General features: G+C 40.3%; 1 protein-coding gene across 1 annotated transcript in view; it reads left to right on the forward strand.

Annotated features, from left to right (window-relative positions):
- LOC105387870 (unconventional myosin-Ia) overlaps positions 1-15367 on the forward strand; it is a 39532-nt gene extending 24165 nt beyond the window's left edge. The window contains exons 24-26 of the mRNA XM_048621867.1: positions 12555-12641; positions 14382-14512; positions 14943-15367. Of these exons, the coding sequence (XP_048477824.1) occupies positions 12555-12641; positions 14382-14512; positions 14943-15081 (357 nt within the window). The 3' untranslated portion in view covers positions 15082-15367. The remainder of the gene's footprint in view (positions 1-12554; positions 12642-14381; positions 14513-14942) is intronic.
- Positions 15368-16774: the final 1407 nt, after the last annotated feature.

Here is a 16774-nt window from a genome sequence, read left to right on the forward strand (position 1 = left end):
CTGCACAAGACATCCTAAATAAACAGATTGGCATAGAGAAGGTGCTTGGGTCCTGGATGGAGGACTACGAGCGGAGGCTGAAGGCTTCTAGTACCCCGGAGAAGACGAAGGATCTCGACAGCCTCACTAAGGACTTTGAGGCGTTCAAAAAGTCAGTGATGGACATCTTGCGCTTACTCCAAGACCAAGTTGTTGGCCTTATGCAGCAGGTGGACGAGCTAGACTCTCAGAGTCGACGCAAGGTCTTGCTCTTCTCTGGCATATCAGAAGACCCCAATGAGCACCTTCCTGGTGTAATCTCCAACATTGCTGTGGCTAAACTGGGGATCGCTGACTTCCAAGAGTCTTCTATGCAGCAGTGCATAAGATTGGGTGCACCAAACTCCAAGCGACCGCGTCCCATTCTTGTCAGACTAGCCAGTATGTCCACAAAGGCAACCATTTGGTCCAAGAAGAAGTGCCTTAAGACTAGCTCAGTGGTGGTCTCGGAGTTCCTGACGAGGACAAGGCAGGAGCTGTACAGCCGCAGTCGCAAGCACTTCGGCATCCGGGCGTGCTGGACGGCCAATGGGGCCGTGTATGTAAAGCTCCCTGATGACAGCCGCGTCAAGATCGTGTCGGCGGCGCAGCTGGACGAGCTGTGCAGGAAGCATCCTGCAGCAGCTCCGACGACCACGGCGGCCGCGAAGGCACCCGGTGACAAGGCTTTGTCTAAGCCCAGCAAGCCGGCTCCCTCGGCCGCGGCACCCGTGACGCGAAGTAAGGCCACTGTGTCCAAGGACAAGCGCTAATGTGTGTTTTTCAGTGCCTAATTACCAAGTTTTTCAGTGTTCTTTTTTCGAACTTTAGATTGAAGGTAATTAATTATTCTTTAAAATTATTCCACCTTCAGTTTCGTATTTCTTAATTTTGTTTTGTGTTTGTTTTCAAGTGTCAATGTCAAATTGTCAATGTCATAAGCGTAGTTAATCTGTAATTTTATTCGGTAACGAACTATATCTAGTAACGAAAACGTGAAATATTTGTAACAAAATCTCAGAATAAGTATTTGACACTTATATTATGTTCTTTGTACAAAATATTATAGGGTTTTGGTTTTTGGCAATAATAGTGCAGGTAAAATATTTTAGTATAACAAATAGTTTTAGAGTAGTATATTTAGTTAAATAGTAGTATATTGTATTGTATCTATTAAGTATATATTTTTAATATGAGTATTTATGATTCTGCCCATAGTGATTGTAAGAGAAAACTCCATGTTACTTTTGATCACTTTTATTTTCACCAAGAATTACACTTACATAATTATTACAATAACACTTATAATGAAAATAGATAAATACATATTACCTTAAAAGTAGTGGCAGCAGTTACAGTAACCAAAACACAGATAAAATGTAGAGATGTTGCTCCATGAGCGACTGACAACAGACTAAACGAGAATCGGCCTGCCCGACTCTTTTATACAGAGAGTCGGGGAAGCCGTTTAAAACAAGATCGCTTTTAATCTAAGCTTAAACTTTAAAAATACATATAAATATTACCTTAGACATATATATGTTGAAATATATCTTATTTATAGGTATGTACATGTAGAGATTACGTAATGATCGCTAACAGCTCGGCCATCCTGCACCAGCGAGTCCCTTCGCGTTTAATAATTATCTGTTGACATTATAGGAAAGTACACGAAAAAAAAAGGAAATTAAAATGGCAAATGTACTTCCTAGTCTTAAAACAATATTGATCCTCAATTATAGTCATATTATTCATAGAGATTAGTTTTTAGTGACCTTATCGTAACATATTAAGTAAGTAGGTACATACATACATTCTTATTTTGTTAACAATTTGCTTAAGCAACTACAACCCCTAATTTACATATAAATTTTATTATTTAACCTTTAATATTACAGCCAGTTTACATATGAGTTTCGGCTATATCATATACATTATATGCATTAATCATTTTAATAACAAACTACTATGAAATTACAATATAATCAAATACAACATTAATTAGCTACTATAACTTATTACCTATACAGTGGTATAGTGGCTAACCTGAGCCTGAACCTGAGTGTCAAAGTTACAAGCTGTTGGATTAATTTACAATGAATTGGGCATATTAGGTGATTAACAATGAACAATGATTTCATTATCTTTAAATATTTTCACTCTCATTCTCATCTGACTCGGCACTAGATGAGTCAAGGCTTCTATTAGCCGCCATGAAGCCCCGAAGCATGCCATGGTTTTATTTTGTCTAGAGCAATGACGTTTTCATGCCGACGTTGGCCACGCTTGCGGGTCAAGGGTGTGTCCTCTACTAGGTACCGATCGTTAGGTAAGACTTTAAGGATTCGGTATGGGCACTGATATTTTGAGGCTAGAAATGAAATGAAATGAAATGAAATCTTACTTCTCTTTGTATGCTAACTAGATCGCCACTACTGTATTTTTTTCTGGGTAGATGTTTAGAGTCGAAACGGATTTTATCCTTATTTTGTTGCTCTACAATGCGCTTTGCCGCTTCATTTCGCACCTGAACTAAATTATCAGGCTGAAATGTCTTAGTAGCTTCATTGGCGTCGCTTAAAACGTTTTCTGAAGTGCTGTTTATATTGAAGCCGAATAGTAGTTCCGAAGGGCTCTTACCTGTAGTTTTATGCATTGTGGTGTTAAGTCCGATTTGAGTTTCTAGTAGTATGTATTCGTCCCAGTTTTTATCGTCTTTAATGTTAGCTTTAGAACTTGACTAACAAACGCCCTGCACCATTTGTCAACTTATACTCGCCTGGTAATAGGTAGTGTTCGTTACCAATAGTTCCACGAATCGTTCCGTTAACGTACACTTGCCCCGTAAAACTAGTACGCGACTCTACAGGTACAGCGACTATCTGTCCTGGATCCATAGTGACATCGTCTTGGGCCATTAGGAATATTTTCTTAATGGTGACCTTTTCGAAAACTATCTGATCGGTGGTTTTAATTATAACCAACCCAGGCTTTTCAGTGAACGAATGGCCCAATAATACGGGATATTTTAATGCTGCGTCATTTACGATTAATACTTCGATGCTTTCGGTTATGCCTTGTACTGTTACATCAGTATTGCATTTACCTAGGGTCTGGACGCAATGCCCACCTATTCCTCGTAATGCAGGCAGCCCCTCAAAAGTCAAACTTAAATTAAGCCGCTTAGCCTCAGATTTCTTTATTTATGTGCATTGACTCCCTAAATCTACGTGGCAAGTGATTGGTTCATTGTTTATCTCTATATCAAAACGTAGTTTAAAACAAGACTCATTTTCTCAATTTAAGACAGCTATCTGTTTTCCAGAATTCTTATCAGTATCTTTAGTTTGAGCGGTAATTGGTTTCGTCCTACAATACAAATCTAAGTGGCCCCGTCTATTACAAGAATTGCACTTTGCCAGTGGCTTAGTGCATTTGAAGCTCTTATGGCCAACCTCATTGCAATTATGGCAAGTAAAACTGGTCGGAGCATTTGTTTTATTAGCTTCCGCAAACTCTCTATTATTGCTCTGATGTTGCGATGGAAGTCGCCTATCTTGCCCCGGTTTGTTTCCGACGTCTCGAGCAGTTTCAGTCTTAACGGTTTTAAAGTATTTGAGCAGGTCTTCTGGCTCACGAAACCGTGCTGCCTGAGCCCCGACTCTAACCGCGCGATCTTCTACTCCATTTAGCAAACAGTCTACCGCCTTACGACCACCTATACCACATCTGTTAAGTAGGTTAATTTTCGCATAATAGTATTGTTCGAGGGATTCACCGTAACGCGCATGCTTGCCCAACATTTCTATCAGAATTTCGGCATAATCTTGTCTACAGGGAAACGACTCCACAAGCTTCCTTTTCCACTCCGTCCATGAAAAAAGGACAGTATTTAAGCCCTGATACCACGTTCTAGCAACACCGGTAAGTTTGGGGAGTGCGAAATGGATGATTTCACGCTCCTCCCAGCCATAGATCTCCGCGCATTCTTCAACTTTAGTCAACCATGTGATTATAGTTTGATCTCTACTCATTGGGTCAAAATCGGGGATTACGTTGTTTGAAGAGAGCTTGTGAGTTGTTTGTCCTTTGACATTAGTTAATATATCTAGGAATTTATTTAATATTTCATTGGTAGAGTCCGGTACATTACTACCAGGGGTATGTCGGACCGCGCAACGAGAGAGCGCGCGAGATCGTCGTCGTTTCAACGAACGGTGGACTTGACCATCAATACTATCGTTACTACTACTCCGTCGGCGACGTCGTCGTCCCTCCCTCGTTGCGTGGTGGTCATCTGAACATGAATTTGTAATGTTCTTACGTTTTAGGCTTCTACTACGAGAACGGTAGCGTGACTGACGTGGAGTTTCGCGACGTCTTGATCTTGATCGTTCTTGATTGACAGTTGGTATTTTTGAACAAAGTATGAGAGAATCGGCGTCATTACTGCGCCTGTCTAGTTCCTCAGATGAATGTCTACTTATAGACCTTAAAGAGCGCTTGTGGGTTTGCCTCTTGCTGACACGACTCCCTTCCGCTCCCTCGCTCAGAGCTTTTGCGGGTTTGCCCGTTAATAAACGTGCTCCCTCCCGCTCCCTAGCTCTGGGCGCTTGCGGACTTGTCTGATTTGCAAGAGACTCCCTCCCACTCTCTCGCTCAGAGTGCTTACGGAATTGCCTGTGACTCACCAGACTCCCTTCCGCTCCCTCACTCTTCTGATCAGTCCGCCGCCGTGGAGACTGCCGTGCATGGTCGCCATTACTGCGCCTACTGCTTATTGGCTCGCTCTCCACAGAACTGCGACTGCCGTCCGATGTGCGGACCTCCATTTGCTCTCTGTGGACTTATTTTTATGCATTAAGATAAACACTGTCAGAATTACTTCATATTTACTTACTATTAAAACGCAGCGTCATCTTAATTAAATATTATTTCATGAAATTAAGATTTAATAAAGCTGCTTTCAATTAAACATAGGTTAAGCAATGTATAGCATAATATTATATAGCTGTTTTGAAGCTGGTAGTAAAATAATGATTTAATTTACTTTAAGTTGGTACTAGTTTACAAAAATAGGTGTAGGTTATCAAACTGTTCATTTTATACCTACAAAAGTGCATCCACAAAAATCTTACTAGGTACTGATAAATAATTTTCTGAACTGAAACCGGCAATAGATAATTTTATAAAGCCTGACTACAACTAATAAATAATTTTCAGGAGCTCCCTACACTAAACCACTACACCTACATAACTATATACCGATATGTGAGTGGATAGTCGCAGTCCAACTACAAAGTCATGAAAATAAAGAGTGCGATTTGCAAAACAAAATGCCTGTCATTTTCAATTATTTAGTTATTATAGTTAAATATATGTTAAGAATAAAATGTTTATTGATAAAAAGTTAATATTTGAAGTTAATAGATTGGTACTTAAATAAAGAATGTGATACATCAGTTAAATACCGTCATTTTATTTTTATGATTCATTTCTATTTAATAGTTTATAGATGGACTACAACAACAACACATAATTTGGGAAATTTTATATATTAAATAAGATAAGCAAGTAGGTACGCGGTTATAAATCCAGGCAGGAGCAGGTATAGCAGGAGGCAGCCTCTGAATTAGATTAATAAACGGGCATGGTAATGTTTTACTTAAATAGCCATTTAATTTTATTTGGCTCTACAATTTCCGGTATGTAACCAGTGTATCATTTGTTGGTCTTCTAATAAATAAATATATAAATTTTAGGTGAGAAGGATTAAGTAACAGTTATATGAGAAGCAGGTTTGGTTGTTGAATATTGCTGATATCTTAAAAAATGATATAAGTATATTATAATTATTATGTTTTATCATTATCCCGTGGTGATTTGAAACTAAAACTGTCATTCAGAATAAGAATCCTATTAACTTCCATTGAAAGCACTCGCAAATTAACTTATACCTACAAAAAAATAAGTACGTAATCCATTCTGGAGAGTTGCCCCAGCCGAATTGCAAACTCATAAGGCAGCTATCTATTGCAAATGCAAGCAATGAAACCAAATTAATTTACAATAACAAATTGTCACTAATAGGATAAAACAAACTGTACTTACATGTTGTGCACTTCCGTTAGTCGCAATTTTTCGCATGGAGCCTTTTCTTTTAGTGAAAATTTAAGATTTTTCGTTCGTGGGCTAGGGATAACGATTAAAACAAACGCCTAATCGCTATCCCACTTCTGAGATGTAAGAGAAAACTCCATGTTACTTTTGATCACTTTTATTTTCACCAAGAATTACACTTACATAATTATTACAATAACACTTATAATGAAAATAGATAAATACATATTACCTTAAAAGTAGTGGCAGCAGTTACAGTAACCAAAACACAGATAAAATGTAGAGATGTTGCTCCATGAGCGACTGACAACAGACTAAACGAGAATCGGCCTGCCCGACTCTTTTATACAGAGAGTCGGGGAAGCCGTTTAAAACAAGATCGCTTTTAATCTAAGCTTAAACTTTAAAAATACATATAAATATTACCTTAGACATATATATGTTGAAATATATCTTATTTATAGGTATGTACATGTAGAGATTACGTAATGATCGCTAACATGATGATGACGATGATTCTTTTCTCTCTTGTTCCTCTATTGCCACAGCCAGCAGTTGTGACTTGTCCTACGTTTCTCTCTTTTCGAATCTCAACAATGCGTTTTCGAACTGTCCGAAATCTCTGAATGTAGTTCACATAAATGCTCAGAGTATTCCGGCTCATTACTCCGATATGCTTACATCTTTTGATAATAATAATATTCATGCCATTCTTGTTTCTGAATCCTGGCTAAAACCTTCTCTTGACTCATCCGTTTACCCTCTTCCAGGTTTTCAGCTTATTCGGAACGACCGAACTAACAAAGGCGGAGGTGGAGTGGCTATCTATCTACGTAGTCATATTCCCTTTACCATCGTCAGCAAATCTCCGAGTGAGTATTCTGAGAAAGCCGAACACCTTCTGATAGAAGTGCGTCTAGGCTACACCAGGATTCTCCTCGGAGTTTGCTATAGTCCTTCAATGACTGTAAATTACTTTTCCTCCTTCGAGAAGCTTCTTGAAGATTTCTCCCCTTTATTCGACAATACCATCGTCATGGGTGACTTCAACACTTGCCTTCTCAAAAACAACTCTCGTTCTAATACCTTGCAGTCCATTGTCACTTCTAAAAACCTTCACATTTTACCTCTTCAGGCCACTCACCACCCGCCTAACTCAGAACCTACTCTCCTAGATTTGATAATTGTTTCTTCTCCAGATCTTGTTATGAAACACGGTCAGTTCACAGCTGATTGTTTTTCATACCACGATCTTCTTTATGTTTCCTACAAGGTCCGCACTCCCAAACCTAAAAAGCGTACTATTCTCCAACGTAATTTTAAAAAAGTGGACTTGCAGCGGCTTTTTGAGGATGCAAAAGCCATTGATTGGGCACAGCTGAACGACATAGACGATATTGACGAGAGGGTAACTATGTTTAACTCTCTTCTCACGAACCTGTTTAATAAACATGCACCCCTTCGTCCTGTCCGTGTCAAACAGCTCCCTGCCCCGTGGCTTACGGACAAGATCAAAGGCTTCATGACGAAACGAGATCACGCCAAGTACCGCTACAAGAAACAACCAACTGAAGAGAACCTGAAAGTGTACAAGGAGTTGAGGAATCGCTGCAATAGAGTGTGTAGGGACGCAAAACGCCGATACATCCATACATCCATAGAAAACTGTGATAATTCACAATTGTGGAATTTTTTGAAAACACTGGGCATAGGGAAGTCTAAGGCAAATTCTAACTTCGACATTGACCTCTCTGCTCTAAACAAGCATTTCTCTACACCTCCATTAGTTCTAAATGATCAAATTAGAACAGAAGCTCTTAATCATCTTTCTTCCTTGCCTATCCCTGACTGCCCCTCTTTCAATTTCAAACTTGTTACTGGCCGTGACGTTAAGAGATGCATCTCTGATATTACTAGCAAAGCTGTAGGTATTGATGATATCGGTGCCCGCATGATAGTTTCTATTCTGGACGTAATTTTACCGCACATCACGAATTTAATGAACTATTCTCTACTTTGCAGTTCTTTTCCCAGCCTTTGGAAAAAGGCCTTCATTCTTCCATTACCAAAAGTCCCTAATCCCACGTCCTTGTCCCAGTTCCGACCCATTTCTATCCTACCCTTTCTATCCAAAGTTCTCGAGCGCCTAGTCTTCGAACAGTTGTCCTCCTACCTCTCCAACAACCAACTCCTGAACCCATTTCAATCCGGCTTTCGTCCAGGCCATAGTACAGTTACAGCTTTAATAAAAGTCACCGATGACATCAGGGACAACATCGACGATCAGAAACTTACAGTCCTTGCGTTGCTGGACTTCAGCAATGCATTCAACTCGGTTGACTTCGAGTTACTCCTTGGTGTTATTCAATCTCTTAACGTATCTCCGGCAGTTACAAGGTGGTTCGAGTCTTATCTCAAAGGGCGTCAGCAGTGTGTACGTACTGATGCTGAGAGTTCTTCTTGGTGTCAAGTTCTTGCTGGCGTTCCTCAAGGCGGCGTCCTTTCTCCTTTACTGTTCTCCCTGTTTATCAACATCCTGGCAAACAAACTTACTTCTAACTACCACCTATATGCAGACGATCTTCAGCTCTATGCCGGTGCACCACCTGAGAGCTTGAGCACGGCCGTGAGTTGTATTAATGAAAACTTGGAAATTATTTCTAAGTGGGTCAAGTCTTTCGGTCTACTGCTCAATCCCTCGAAATCACAAGCAATTATCCTCGGAAGCTCACGAATGCTTCGTAAAATTGACGTGTCAGCTGTCATGAGAGTCACATACGATCAGACTGTCATACCATACGTAGCTTCGGTAAAAAATCTTGGCGTGATCATGGATTGCACACTTTCTTGGATTCCCCAAGTAGATGCTGTCAGCAAGAAGATGTTCGCGTCCTTCCATTCTCTTAAGCGCTTGCAGTACTTTCTACCACTGAACACTAAAGTTACGTTGGCACAGTCCTTACTGCTCCCTATTCTTGATTACGCCGATGTAAGCTATCTTGACCTCACTGAAGAGCTACTCAACAAACTCGAACGTCTCCAGAACTTGTGCATCCGATTCATTTTCGGATTGCGCAAATATGATCACATTTCTGAGTATCGAGCTCAATTACAGTGGCTTCCAATTCGCCTTCGCCGGAATACTCACATTCTCAACATATTGTACAGTGTTTTAAATAACCCCTCATCTCCCCAATACCTGAAGTGCAAGTTTTCGTTTTTGTGTTCTCATTCTCAGGGCAGAGCGTTGAGGTCAGTAGAGAACAAATTGTTGAGCATTCCTGATCATAATGCCGCCTCTTATAGCGATTCATTCGCAATGAAGGCAGCATGTTTGTGGAACTCCTTGCCAGAGGGAGTGCGACAGTCACCATCAATGGCAACTTTTAAAAAAAATGTCAGGCATCACTATTTTGAATCATTAGGTTGGCAGGTAAAATAGGTATATATATATATATATATATATATATATATATATATATATATATATATATATATATATATATGTATTTATATTTATGTAGTATTATTTATATATAAGTATGATGTTATTTTTATAAGTATATTTTATGTTGTAAGTAGTTGTAATCTATACAATGATAATTTAAGGTTAGGTTTAAATCATAGGCTAAGTTCAGTTTGATAATTGTACCTACTCAAATTAGTTAAGGGATCTAATGGCATTTTTCTTTCACCCAGTCGAAGGTTGGCTGGAAGAAATTGCTTTTTGGCAATAAGCCCGCCTTTGTATACGTTTGTGTTTTTTGATTTGTAACTGTTCTCTTTTATGTTTTTATTTGTATGTGTACAATAAAGTGTATAAATATAAATAATAATATACAGGGTGTTGCACCACGTGATATACAGGCTGCTCCACGTGATATACAGGGTGTTGCACCACGTGATATACAGGCTGCTCCACGTGATATACAGGGCACAGGGTGTTGCACCACTTGATATACAGGGTGTTGCACCACGTGATATACAGGGTGTTGCACCACGTGATATACAGGGTGTTGCACCACGTGATATACAGGGTGTTGCACCACGTGATATACAGGGTGTTGCACCACGTGATATACAGGCTGCTCCACGTGATATACAGGGTGTTGCACCACGTGATATACAGGGTGTTGCACCACGTGATATACAGGGTGTTGCACCACGTGATATACAGGGTGTTGCACCACGTGATATACAGGCTGCTCCATGTGATATACAGGGTGTTGCACCACGTGATATACAGGGTGTTGCACCACGTGATATACAGGGTGTTGCACCACGTGATATACAGGCTGCTCCACGTGATATACAGGGTGTTGCACCACGTGATGTACAGGGTGTTGCACCACTTGATATACAGGGTGTTGCACCACGTGATGTACAGGGTGTTGCACCACGTGATATACAGGGTGTTGCACCACGTGATATACAGGGTGTTGCACCACGTGATATACAGGATGTTGCACCACGTGATATACAGGGTGTTGCACCACGTGATGTACAGGGTGTTGCACCACGTGATATACAGGGTGTTGCACCACGTGATATACAGGGTGTTGCACCACGTGATATACAGGGTGTTGCACCACGTGATATACAGGGTGTTGCACCACGTGATATACAGGCTGCTCCACGTGATATACAGGGTGTTGCACCACGTGATATACAGGGTGTTGCACCACGTGATATACAGGGTGTTGCACCACGTGATATACAGGGTGTTGCACCACGTGATATACAGGCTGCTCCATGTGATATACAGGGTGTTGCACCACGTGATATACAGGGTGTTGCACCACGTGATATACAGGGTGTTGCACCACGTGATATACAGGCTGCTCCACGTGATATACAGGGTGTTGCTCCACGTGATATACAGGGTGTTGCACCACTTGATATACAGGGTGTTGCACCACGTGATATACAGGGTGTTGCACCACGTGATATACAGGGTGTTGCACCACGTGATATACAGGGTGTTGCACCACGTGATATACAGGGTGTTGCACCACGTGATATACAGGCTGCTCCACGTGATATACAGGGTGTTGCACCACGTGATATACAGGCTGCTCCACGTGATATACAGGGTGTTGCACCACGTGATGTACAGGGTGTTGCACCACTTGATATACAGGGTGTTGCACCACGTGATATACAGGGTGTTGCACCACGTGATATACAGGGTGTTGCACCACGTGATATACAGGGTGTTGCACCACGTGATATACAGGGTGTTGCACCACGTGATATACAGGCTGCTCCACGTGATATACAGGGTGTTGCACCACGTGATATACAGGCTGCTCCACGTGATATACAGGGTGTTGCACCACGTGATATACAGGGTGTTGCACCACGTGATATACAGGCTGCTCCACGTGATATACAGGGTGTTGCACCACGTGATATACAGGGTGTTGCACCACGTGATGTACAGGGTGTTGCACCACGTGATATACAGGGTGTTGCACCACGTGATGTACAGGGTGTTGCACCACGTGATATACAGGGTGTTGCACCACGTGATATACAGGGTGTTGCACCACGTGATATACAGGCTGCTCCACGTGATATACAGGGTGTTGCACCACGTGATATACAGGCTGCTCCACGTGATATACAGGGTGTTGCACCACGTGATATACAGGGTGTTGCACCACGTGATATACAGGCTGCTCCACGTGATATACAGGGTGTTGCACCACTTGATATACAGGGTGTTGCACCACGTGATATACACGGTGTTGCACCACGTGATGTACAGGGTGTTGCACCACGTGATATACAGGGTGTTGCACCACGTGATGTACAGGGTGTTGCACCACGTGATATACAGGGTGTTGCACCACGTGATATACAGGCTGCTCCACGTGATATACAGGGTGTTGCACCACTTGATATACAGGGTGTTGCACCACGTGATATACAGGGTGTTGCACCACGTGGTATACAGGGTGTTGCACCACGTGATGTACAGGGTGTTGCACCACGTGATATACAGGGTGTTGCACCACGTGATATACAGGGTGTTGCACCACGTGATGTACAGGACCGCACCGCGACGACCTGCTCGCCGTGCATGTGCGCGCCGTGAGTACACACAGGGTGTTGTATAGGTGTGGTATAGTATACAAGGTGTTGTAAAAGCTGAAAAAGGATACAGAGGCAGAATGACTTAACAACTTTTTTAAAACATTTCAAGTTTAAAAAAAATCAATAGGTAAGTATTTATAAGTTAAAATTTCAACAAAGACCGAACCCAAGGATCTGGTTCTGTCAATGTGCTCGGAATCACGGATAGTTATGGTGAAAGTCTGACGACATTAGGTCTGTACTAGCATGCCCTTGATCCCTAAGCTATCCTGTGTAAATCCTTGTATCACAATCATTCATTATCATTTTGTCCGCAGTGTCCGGAACTAACCGGTTCCGTGGAGGAGGTGTCGCAGTGCTCGTCCTCTCGGGAGCCCATCGACAGCGCCGGCTGCTTGTTCGGAGTGAGTGTTGTTGTTTAAATACGAAGTTAAATATAAATTACAATGTATTGCTATCAATTACCTACTTTAAACTAAAAGGTTAAGGCTCGGTTTTGCAATACTCAGTTAGATCATAACCAGGGATTAGTTATTGACTTTTGACACATCTATCAAACGTATAATTGATGTTATACGGATTGTGTTATGACATTAACTAATCCTTTGTTACGATCTAACCGAGTATCGCGAAGGCGCGAGTATCGGGCCTAAGCATAGAGCCGTCTCCACTCATTCATTTGAATCATCTTTTTAGGCTCTATACTTTTCTAATAATATCTCAACATAACAATTAACATTAGTGTTTTTCATTTGTTTACCTCACAAGATAATCAAACTCACACTCAGTTGCAGAAAGCCTCTTTAAAATGTCACATTAGCTATTATGTCATTACCACTAATGATTCCATTATTTTAAAGCTGTTGCACAAAACTTTTTTGGACATAGAAATTGCTCCTTTAAGTAATGACAAGTTCAACATATCTACTCTGTGCTCATTAGGAAATGAATGAACTTTTGAGTAGAAATGAGTGAACGAATGCGTTTTGATCATGCAAAAATCATAAAGTTTGGCATAAAATTACAATAATCAAAGAAATTCTACATTATTCTGAGATTTGATTCACCTATAACAAAACGCAATATGAAATGTCAACAAATAGCAATCAACAAAACAAACAATACCACCGCATCGTTTTTCTTTATAATTACAATGTTGTTTTACCTACTTAACTACATAACTGCATAATTATGCCGATACTGGAAGATAAACAAGTGAAAAATGCAGGTGTGACCTGAAATAAACTGCGGAAGAAAACGCGTTATTCGTTACTGTTTTAACTGGTAGGTACTTTAACGACTAGATTCTATGGAAGACCATTGCCTTACGTATTGAAGAAGTACAGGAAAGCCGCTTCTTGGATATGCAGATGCAGGCTGGGCAGGTTTCATCAGAGAGCCAGAGGTGCAGGCATTAACATCCCGCAGAGAATTGAATACTTAGATAACTTTTATTCAACAATCATAGTTATAAATATGAATTACCTACTATTATAGTAATTAAACATTAAAAATACAATTTTAAAATACTGTTTTTTATTTATAAAGAGATCACTGCATAGATAGATTGCGAAATTTTGGTAATGAGTACTTGTGTATTGGTTCCAATTCAAGCACATAAATGTTTTCCTCTGCTATAATAACGATTACAATTCTGTTTAAGACACTACACCGATTGAAATAGTTACAAATTCATAAATTATTATAAGAAAATAAATTTAAAATTGGTTATAATGGATGCTTTTTGGGTCATTAGATTTGAAGTATATTTTAAGGGACCAAACGTGAAAATAAAGTCACTTTAGTGGCTAATGGGGCTTTGTGCAACGCAAAATTGAAGAAAAAACGACATTGACATTTCATTAGATAAATTTAAAAGTCTCATGAATCGTCACATTAAAATGCTTTTCTGCAACGACTTAATTGGACTTTAAGGTTTAATGATGTTTTTAAAACTTAAAGGACGTTTCTGCAACTGGGTGTATGTATTTTTAATTGCGCACAAAAAGTAAGTTCTTCTATTAAAGTAGGTCTAGGCCTAAACCCTTTCTTCATTGGTTGGAGATCCGTGCCCCAGCAGTGGGGACGAAAATATGGTTCTACATATAAGTTCCAAATTCACACCACCACATTTCACACCACAGAGCGGCACAACGCGCGCGCGGCGCGGCGACGTGCTGGTGCGGTCCTGCCACGTGCTGGAGCTCGCCACCAAGCTGTTCCTGGTCGTGCAGAACGCAGTGGGACAGCCGCCCAAGGTGCACATCACTGACGAGTGAGTATTTACATCGTCACGTTTCACACTGATGAACTGCTTGAGTATCTACATCGTCACGTTTCATACTGGTAAACGGTGTTGAATGGTGCCCGCCCAAGGCTGAGATATCGTTACGTTTCACACTCACCTTTAGCGTAGAGTGGAGCCCCGCCCTAGTTGGAATTACTGACGAGTGAGTATTTACGTCCTCACGCCATCTATGGTGCAGACGATTTATTTACGAATAGTAAATAAATTATGAGTGTGAAGCGACAAAACGCTATACCAGTGTTAAAAAAGGTAAGTAAGCCAAAAGAGGGTGAATCAGTGGGTTTATTCGAGGTTTATTCAATGATGTTAGAGCTTATGTAAACTGGGGGAAGATGTTGCCACAATATATCATGACGTAAAATTGATTCCATTTATTAAACTTCACCCTCTTCCGCAGATTCGAAGTGAACTTCGGTCAGCAGCTAGTCACAGTGTCCGTGCACCCGTCAGCCGGCGCGCCGCCGCCGCCCGCGCCCGGCGTGGAGCCCGAGCTCAAGCTCATGCGCCGCGGCAGCCATCTCGACGTGCTCATATGATGCAACACGACGCTACCAGGTTTGGAAGTTATACTGTTGATTGAGCCAGTTGTGTGTAGGAGGAAAGGTTGACGGACCGGTCGGTCGATTGGTTTGCGGATTCGGATTAAGGTTTGGTGGGAGCCATTTTGAAATGCTAAGTCGATGCGGACACAAAATGGCGGCATAACAAAGTTTGGAGATGATTGTTTCAGAGGTAAACGGATATGGGCTAATGTTGAAGATGCAATTAAATGATTAAGGTTTAGTCTTTAGGCATTTTGATGTGCTCATAATATGCATAATGATGCGGTGTCAAAATGCTGGCTGGTTTGCCGAAAGTATTAGCTTTATTGGAAGATTAGATTGTTGTGGTAAAGTTGGGTTCCAAACAGATTGTGCTAGGTTTGATTACACATTTGGCGGTTGAATGGTTTGATAAAAAGTTGGTTCTAGAATCCTAATAAGGCCAGAAATTATAGTTAACCAGATTAACTTATTGATTGACAAAACTTATATAAATATAACTTGGATTTTTTTAGAAATCGAAAGCGTAATTGAGGTTACTCGTTGCCACATTATAACGTTTAAATTTGATATGTTTAAAAATGTGTTTTGAGCGAAGACATGCCCAGCTTTAAAAAGGTTTGAAGTAAATTGATGTAAGCTTGTCGAAGTCAAACTACTAAAATATTATGTATATTTAATAACAAATTTTCATGAATTAAAAAGTCTTGTTCTAACAGACATTCTCTTTGCTTAACAAAAACAAAGTGGTTTAGTATTTTTTTTTACCACTGTATAACATCTTCAGCTAAGAAGCATAGACACGAGTTCTATTATAACTGAAAAACTGGATTCTATTGCGTAAAACGTATAAAACCACCCATAAAACAGTATAAAACCTGTAAGTTTATCTTTGCTAGTTCTAAATTGTAATGAGATGCGTTCATATTAGGAAAATATTATGTAGTAATTAATGCCTTTTCGCGTGAACTAAACTACTTTGTTAAAGTACTGCGGTAATTCGTAAATTAAATAATTGTAAATTATATCTCTAGTGATGAATAACGAAAGTATAAGAGAAGGGTGTAACAAGTTTTGGATTATTATAAAGTTTAAATGAAGGCTTCGATATGCTCAGTAAAGTACCGTAGACAATATTATAAATATGATATAATTCTTCCGTACTTGGAAGCTGTATGTTGTAAGATTTTTGCTTGACATAGGAAAAAATATATACATATGAATATTTATTATGATGTTGAATATGAAATACTTGTTCCATACAATTAGCAAATAAATACGTATACATATATTATGCACTTGTGAAGGCCTACAAGTGATTAAGATCTTTGCAATTATTCATGTTTTTACCAAGGTGCATAGGTTAACTATAGCAGTGTTTTTCAACCTGTGGGTCGCGACCCCCTGGGGGGTCGCGAAGCTTCTGTAGGGGGGTCGCCAAGGGGCGAAAAAACTGGGAACTTTAGTACAAAACAATAAAGACAATTAGTACTCATACTTTAAAAATCCTAACTAATATTATAAATGCGAAAATAACTGTGTCTGTCTGTCTGTCTGTCTGTCTGTCTGTCTGTCTGTTACTCTTTCACGCCAAAACTACTGAACGGATTTGAATGAAATTTGGTATACATACGGTCTAGACCCTGGGAAAGAACATAGGCTACTTTTTATCCCGGAATTCCCACGG

Source organism: Plutella xylostella, chromosome 6 (genome assembly GCF_932276165.1).
Source record: "Plutella xylostella chromosome 6, ilPluXylo3.1, whole genome shotgun sequence".
In the NCBI taxonomy this organism is placed as follows: Eukaryota; Metazoa; Arthropoda; class Insecta; order Lepidoptera; family Plutellidae; genus Plutella; species Plutella xylostella.